The following is an 8,759-nucleotide window of genomic DNA, read 5'->3' on the forward strand; positions in this document are numbered from 1 at the left end:
CTTCTCCTGCTATGTACTCCTCCCTCCCTTCTCCTGCTATGTACTCCTCCCTCCCTTCTCCTGCTATGTACTCCTCCCTCCCTTCTCCTGCTATGTACTCCTCCCTCCCTTCTCCTGCTATGTACTCCTCCCTCCCTTCTCCTGCTATGTACTCCTCCCTCCCTTCTCCTGCTATGTACTCCTCCCTCCCTTCTCCTGCTATGTACTCCTCCCTCCCTTCTCCTGCTATGTACTCCTCCCTCCCTTCTCCTGCTATGTACTCCTCCCTCCCTTCTCCTGCTATGTACTCCTCCCTCCCTTCTCCTGCTATGTACTCCTCCCTCCCTTCTCCTGCTATGTACTCCTCCCTCCCTTCTCCTGCTATGTATTCCTCCCTCCCTTCTCCTGCTATGTATCCTCCCCCCCCTCTCCTGCTATGTACTCCTCCCTCCCTTCTCCTGCTATGTACTCCTCCCTCCCTTCTCCTGCTATGTACTCCTCCCTCCCTTCTCCTGCTATGTACTCCTCCCTCCCTTCTCCTGCTATGTACTCCTCCCTCCCTTCTCCTGCTATGTACTCCTCCCTCCCTTCTCCTGCTACGTACTCCTCCCTCCCTTCTCCTGCTATGTACTCTTCCCTCCCTTCTCCTCCTCCTCTTATTCTTCACTCTTCCTCACCTTTGCTCTCTCTATTCTTCTCTCATTCTCTTTCTCCATTCCTCCAGTCCACACCCTAATTGTTTTAACACTGCAGGGCACGAACTCCAGCTTCACATTCAGTATCACAAAATCATAATCGGAAAACACTAACAGGTACAAAGAATTATGATGATTGATGATGATGATGATGACATGGGTCATACTGTAACTGAATGTTCACTGGTGAAGGTTCATAAATAAATCAACAACAAATAGTTTCCTCATCTCTGATATCGTTTGTCAGCGTTTAAATCGTTGCCATGCAAATGACAAGCAAAATATCATCAATCACGTGACCGGGCCAGTTATAGCAGAGACAGTAGCTTTCGCTGGTGGTCATTAAACTCCGGTTAGAATCCACCGAGCGAGCGCCTGTTCCAATGGAGGAGCGTCGACCTCCTCTCTCCTGATGTAAGGATCTACTTTTTGAAAGGACTAGTTTTACTTCCACCCCTTCGCAGCACCCGCGTTATCGTACCGATACCCCTCTGATGTCCGCGCGGTAGCAGCAACAACCGCAGTTTCCCCAGACCCCCATCGCGTGCCACTTGTCAATGCAAACCAAGCGTAAGTGGGGAGAAGCGCTCAGTGGGTAAGGATGTTCACCTTTTATAGCCTATTATTTCATGTCTGCGTAATCTAGGTTATTATTCATCACCATCACTCCTATATAATTACCTATTCAGGCGTCCAATGTAGGCTAATGAGCACGGGGAGCATCTGAGCGAGACTCATTGAGAAGTTCTGGAATAATTAATGCCCAAGCGGATTTAAACTTATATCTATAGGCATATGTGAGCGATGTTGAAACATAATTTCATCAACATTTATAATGCAATAACGTTCGTGTTTTGGACACTTTGTTGATATCTGTTAAAATAACAACAGTGCAAAGATCATTGTCACTCTTTATCGTGTTATTTAACCGATTTAACCGATACATAAGATCCCCAAAGTATTGGCTGACGTCATGGAGATAAGAGATAATCAGAAGAGAAGAGATACTGTTTTAACCAGTACTTCCCGTTTGTTTGTTCATAAAACAGGTTCAGGACATTTCTACTGTCCAGGACATGAAGGCCTACAGATAGATGCAAGTAGGCTACTGTTGGCTATAGTTTATACACATTTTCTTATTCAGAATGAGTTCATTCATTGGAAGCTATTTTATGTTTATTAATGAACCATCACTTTAGGGGTTGGTTGCCTGATCCTACCACCTTGCTTTACAAACCTAAGTACCCCCCCCCCCCCCCCCCCCCTCTGCTGCAGACTGTCCTACAGCCTGCTGTATTCCTATGGAGAAATCTAGTTGATAGAACCAGTATGATATACTACTATACAGTCCCTGCTTCCAGTCTGTACTGAAAGACTACTATACAGTCCCTGCCTCCAGTCTGTACTGAAAGACTACTATACAGTCCCTGCTTCCGGTCTGTACTGAAAGACTACTATACAGTCCCTGCTTCCGGTCTGTACTGGGGACAACTGAGAGACAGAGTGCACATCCCAAATGGTACCCTATTCAATATGAAGTGCACTACTTTTGACCTAGAGAACTGGTAAAAAATAGTGCACTATATAGGGAATAGGGTGCCATTTGGGACGTAATCAGAGTTTCCTCCTACTTGACACAGCGAACACAGCATCCTCACCCTCCCAGCCTCTGGAACTTTCCTCCAGCGTTGCTCTGCGCTGAAGAGAGCACCTGACCTCTAACCTTTAACCTCAGGGGAAGGACATTTTTAAGCCATATTAAAACAGTGGAAGTTGTGTAACTGCTTGACCGAATTCCACCACAGCTCAAATTCCTATGGCAGAAATCTTAGTCCCTTGTGCACACAACCCCCCCTCCCCTCCCCAGTCTGGTGGCTAAAAATACGATGCAGGGCTCGCCGGGTCTGGGTTGGAGAATGTTTCCCAGCCGCTGTGACTGACGGTCCAGACATCCGGTCACATTCAGAAGGGCTCTGATCTCTCTGGTCACTGCAGCAGAACTACAGGTCTCTCTGGTCACTGCAGCAGAACTACAGGTCTCTCTGGTCACTGCAGCAGAACTACAGGTCTCTCTGGTCACTGCAGCAGAACTACAGGTCTCTCTGGTCACTGCAGCAGAACTACAGGTCTCTCTGGTCACTGCAGCAGAACTACAGGTCTCTCTGGTCACTGCAGCAGAACTACAGGTCTCTCTGGTCACTGCAGCAGAACTACAGGTCTCTCTGGTCACTGCAGCAGAACTACAGGTCTCTCTGGTCACTGCAGCAGAACTACAGGTCTCTCTGGTCACTGCAGCAGAACTACAGGTCTCTCTGGTCACTGCAGCAGAACTACAGGTCTCTCTGGTCACTGCAGCAGAACTACAGGTCTCTCTGATCACTGCAGCAGAACTACAGGTCTCTCTGGTCACTGCAGCAGAACTACAGGTCTCTCTGGTCACTGCAGCAGAACTACAGGTCTCTCTGGTCACTGCAGCAGAACTACAGGTCTCTCTGGTCACTGCAGCAGAACTACAGGTCTCTCTGGTCACTGCAGCAGAACTACTGGTCTCTCTGGTCACTGCAGCAGAACTACAGGTCTCTCTGGTCACTGCAGCAGAACTACAGGTCTCTCTGGTCACTGCAGCAGAACTACAGGTCTCTCTGGTCACTGCAGCAGAACTACAGGTCTCTCTGATCACTGCAGCAGAACTACAGGTCTCTCTGGTCACTGCAGCAGAACTACAGGTCTCTCTGGTCACTGCAGCAGAACTACAGGTCTCTCTGGTCACTGCAGCAGAACTACAGGTCTCTCTGGTCACTGCAGCAGAACTACTGGTCTCTCTGGTCACTGCAGCAGAACTACAGGTCTCTCTGGTCACTGCAGCAGAACTACTGATCTCTCTGGTCACTGCAGCAGAACTACAGGTCTCTCTGATCTCTCTGGTCACTGCAGCAGAACTACAGGTCTCTCTGGTCACTGCAGCAGAACTACTGGTCTCTCTGATCACTGCAGCAGAACTACAGGTCTCTCTGATCACTGCAGCAGAACTACAGGTCTCTCTGGTCACTGCAGCAGAACTACTGGTCTCTCTGATCACTGCAGCAGAACTACAGGTCTCTCTGATCTCTCTGGTTGCTGCAGCAGAACTACAGGTCTCTCTGACCACTGCAGCAGAACTACTGATCTCTCTGGTCACTGCAGCAGAACTACAGGTCTCTCTGATCTCTCTGGTCACTGCAGCAGAACTACAGGTCTCTCTGATCTCTCTGGTCACTGCAGCAGAACTACAGGTCTATCTGATCTCTCTGGTCACTGCAGCAGAACTACAGTGTCTATAGACAGCATGACTAGTATAAGAAGTAGCATCATCATATAAACAAACACTAAATCATATGTAACAGTGAGAGAAGGGTCTGTTTTATCAGCTGAAAGACCCTTGATGTATTACAAGCTCACCACATCTCACCTGTCTAGGTATTACTGGCTCACCACATCTCACCTGTCTAGGTATTACTGGCTCACCACATCTCACCTGTCTAGGTATTACTGACTCACCACATCTCACCTGTCTAGGTATTACTGACTCACCACATCTCACCTGTCTAGGTATTACTGACTCACCACATCTCACCTGTCTAGGTATTACTGACTCACCACATCTCACCTGTCTAGGTATTACTGACTCACCACATCTCACCTGTCTAGGTATTACTAGCTCACCACATCTCACCTGTCTAGGTATTACTGACTCACCACATCTCACCTGTCTAGGTATTACTGACTCACCACATCTCACCTGTCTAGGTATTACTGGCTCACCACATCTCACCTGTCTAGGTATTACTAGCTCACCACATCGCACCTGTCTAGGTATTACTGACTCACCACATCTCACCTGTCTAGGTATTACTAGCTCACCACATCTCACCTGTCTAGGTATTACTGACTCACCACATCTCACCTGTCTAGGTATTACTGACTCACCACATCTCACCTGTCTAGGTATTACTGGCTCACCACATCTCACCTGTCTAGGTATTACTAGCTCACCACATCGCACCTGTCTAGGTATTACTGTCTCACCACATCTCACCTGTCTAGGTATTACTGACTCACCACATCTCACCTGTCTAGGTATTACTGTCTCACCACATCTCACCTGTCTAGGTATTACTGACTCACCACATCTCACCTATCTAGGTATTACTGTCTCACCACATCTCACCTGTCTAGGTATTACTGACTCACCACATCTCACCTGTCTAGGTATTACTGACTCCTCACATCTCACCTGTCTAGGTATTACTGACTCACCACATCTCACCTATCTAGGTATTACTAGCTCACCACATCTCACCTGTCTAGGTATTACTAGCTCACCACATCTCACCTGTCTAGGTATTACTGACTCACCACATCTCACCTATCTAGGTATTACTGACTCACCACATCTCACCTATCTAGGTATTACTGACTCACCACATCTCACCTGTCTAGGTATTACTGACTCACCACATCTCACCTGTCTAGGTATTACTGACTCACCACATCTCACCTGTCTAGGTATTACTGACTCACCACATCTCACCTGTCTAGGTATTACTGTCTCACCACATCTCACCTGTCTAGGTATTACTGACTCACCACATCTCACCTGTCTAGGTATTACTGACTCACCACATCTCAGATGTCTAGGTATTACTAGCTCACCACATCGCACCTGTCTAGGTATTACTGACTCACCACATCTCACCTGTCTAGGTATTACTAGCTCACCACATCTCAGATGTCTAGGTATTACTGTCTCACCACATCTCACCTGTCTAGGTATTACTGACTCACCACATCTCAGATGTCTAGGTATTACTGACTCACCACATCTCACCTGTCTAGGTATTACTGACTCACCACATCTCACCTATCTAGGTATTACTGACTCACCACATCTCAGATGTCTAGGTATTACTGACTCACCACATCTCACCTATCTAGGTATTACTGACTCACCACATCTCACCTGTCTAGGTATTACTGACTCACCACATCTCACCTGTCTAGGTATTACTGTCTCACCACATCTCACCTGTCTAGGTATTACTGACTCACCACATCTCACCTGTCTAGGTATTACTGACTCACCACATCTCACCTGTCTAGGTATTACTGACTCACCACATCTCACCTGTCTAGGTATTACTGTCTCACCACATCTCACCTGTCTAGGTATTACTGACTCACCACATCTCACCTGTCTAGGTATTACTGACTCACCACATCTCACCTGTCTAGGTATTACTGACTCACCACATCTCACCTGTCTAGGTATTACTGACTCACCACATCTCACCTGTCTAGGTATTACTGACTCACCACATCTCAGATGTCTAGGTATTACTGACTCACCACATCTCACCTATCTAGGTATTACTGACTCACCACATCTCACCTGTCTAGGTATTACTGACTCACCACATCTCACCTGTCTAGGTATTACTGACTCACCACATCTCACCTGTCTAGGTATTACTGTCTGACCACATCTCACCTGTCTAGGTATTACTGTCTGACCACATCTCACCTGTCTAGGTATTACTAGCTCACCACATCTCACCTGTCTAGGTATTACTGTCTCACCACATCTCACCTGTCCATGTATTTAGTGACATCACACTTCACCCCTAACTACGTGTACAAATTACCTCAACTAACCTGTACGCCCGCAAACTGACTCGGTACCGGTAACCCCTGTATGTAGCCTCGTTGTTGTTATGTTATTTTTTACTTCAGTTTATTTGGTAAATATTTTCTCAACTCTTCTTCAGCTGCATAGTTGGTTAAGGGCCTGTCAGTCAGCATTTCACAGTAAGGTCTACACTTGTATTCGGCACGTGACAAATAAAGTTTGATTTGATCTCACCTGTCAAGGTATTTAGTGACATCACATCTCACCTGCCCTCTCTCCTCTTCTAGGTCTCCGTCCTCCATGGCCTCTTTTCCCTCCATCCCATCCCCCCTTCCCTTCCTCTTCCTCCTCCTCTCCATCCCTCCAGTGGCTCCTATCCAGCCCCAATGGCCCCTGCAGCGCGTCCCCGTGGTCTTACCCCAGGTGACAGAGGACCGACCCGCCCCCCACTTCCAGGCTGACGCCCGATTGGACGTCACCTCCCCATGTGACCCGGAATGCCACAAGAATGCTCTTCCCCCCAGCTACTGGGACCTGCGTAGCATCCTGTCATACGAGACGCTCCATAGCAACGGTCGCCTTACCGAAACCGCGGTGGGGATCTACGGGTACACCGCCCGCCCCCAGACCACGCCGGCACTGCCTTCCCGACGCAAACGTCAGATCTTTGGCCATGACGGGCGTTTCAGCATCGTAGGGCAAGACTTCCTGTTGAACTACCCATTTTCGGCAGCGGTCAAGCTGTCCACCGGGTGTTCCGGAACACTGGTGGGCGACCGGCACGTTCTGACCGCCGCCCACTGCGTCCACGACGGGAAGAACTACGTGAAAGGGGCGCAAAAGCTCCGGGTGGGTTTCCTGAAGCCAAAGCAGCGTGACTCTCCCAATCCTGCCTCTGCCACCAATGCATCCATCGCCCATCCGTCACCCCCGGATAAGATGAAGTTCCAGTGGATTCGTGCCAAGCGCACCCACGTGCCCAAAGGCTGGATCAAGGGCAACGGCAACGACATCGGAATGGACTACGACTACGCCTTATTAGAGCTCAAGAAGGCCCACAAAAGACGCCACATGAAGCTGGGCGTCTCCCCGCCGGCGAAGCAACTGCCCGGGCGCAGGGTCCAGTTCTCCGGCTATGACAACGACCGGCCGGGCCAGCTGGTCTACCGGTTCTGCCGGGCTGGAGAGGAGACGCCGGACCTTCTCTACCAGCATTGTGATGCCCAGCCCGGGGCCAGCGGCTCGGGGATCTACGCTCGTATGTGGGACCGGAGGAGGCGGCGCTGGGAGAGGAAGGTTATCGGTGTGTTCTCAGGGCACCAGTGGGTGGATCGAGACGGGGCGTCGCAAGAGTTTAACGTGGCGGTGAGGGTGACGCCTCTGAAATACGCCCAGATCTGCTACTGGATCAAAGGAAACTATGTAGACTGCCGAGAAGGATGAGGAAGAGGTGGACATGTCATGCACATACTGTACACACACGGAGGATTGATGGAGGAGGAAGTGAAGGGGGTCTTCATTTCCCTTGCTGAGGAAGTGAAGTTAACATGTCATTCACACACACGCAGTACACACTTCATCATTAATACTGTTTCATTACCAATACATCCATCGTTCTGCATGCAGAGACATCCTCCCAACACACAACTAGAACGACTCACAGTTACATCCAGGAAGTCCTACTGTACATACATACATCCTCACTAACCCTTTCCATCGTACATTAAATAAAATGTTAAAATGTATTCGTGCCCTTCTTACTGCATGATCAACACTGTGCTTTGAAACACAACTGAAAGCTCTTATGACTGAACTTTAGAAGAAGGCTTTGACCAGGGACTCCCTGGACCAACGTGTCATGATGATGAAGAGAACATTTAATGCACTGAAAGGATGAAATAAAAGGAGGAACAAGAAGATGTGTAAGAGATTGGTGGAGAACCAGACGCAGTTCCACTGCTAATTCTATAGATTGTCAGAGCTCTGCTGGGACAACTCTTTAACTGTTATTACCAATGAATGTAACCCTGTCATCAACCAAAGGTGCTACCCTGCTCTTCAAACATGTAAACTCAAGGTATAGACTGTCACAGCACAAACTGTTGGTGTTTCAAATGGACCCGAGTAAAATATCCCTAGCGCCCTCTGCTGGGCCAAACACAACACTACAGGCCACTTTGATGCGTAGCACCAGTGTTGGCTCTGGCATACTGACCTTCTCCTACTCATGATATGCACTGTCAAACTTTATGGGTGAGATATTTTTCTGTTTTAAAAACAATTGTTCAGCAATATATATATATATATCAACTTTATAATGCTTTGAAATAAAATGCATAATGCAGTTTTGCAAATGGGTCTTTGTGGTTTCATCTCTTATCGACACGATCTCATGGACAAACACAAACACATTTCACAAG

General features: G+C 48.3%; 1 protein-coding gene across 1 annotated transcript; it reads left to right on the forward strand.

Moving 5' to 3' along the window:
• Nucleotides 1-671: 671 nt before the first annotated feature.
• LOC139532752 (serine protease 23-like) lies at nt 672-8,693 on the forward strand. Its single transcript, XM_071330753.1, has 2 exons — nt 672-1,269; nt 6,627-8,693. Exons 1-2 carry the CDS (start codon nt 1,232-1,234, stop codon nt 7,780-7,782), a joined length of 1,194 nt encoding a protein of 397 aa, XP_071186854.1. The 5' UTR covers nt 672-1,231; the 3' UTR covers nt 7,783-8,693.
• Nucleotides 8,694-8,759: the final 66 nt, after the last annotated feature.

The sequence above is a fragment of the Salvelinus alpinus genome, chromosome 10 (assembly GCF_045679555.1).
Source record: "Salvelinus alpinus chromosome 10, SLU_Salpinus.1, whole genome shotgun sequence".
NCBI classification, from domain to species: Eukaryota; Metazoa; Chordata; class Actinopteri; order Salmoniformes; family Salmonidae; genus Salvelinus; species Salvelinus alpinus.

Coding starts and splice junctions, on each gene's coding strand:
- LOC139532752 (XM_071330753.1), top strand. CDS start 1,232: ATGCAAACCAAGCGTAAGTGGGGAGAAGCGCTCAGTGG. Junction 1,270..6,626: donor TGGGGAGAAGCGCTCAGTGG/GTAAGGATGTTC, acceptor CTCCTCTTCTAG/GTCTCCGTCCTCCATGGCCT.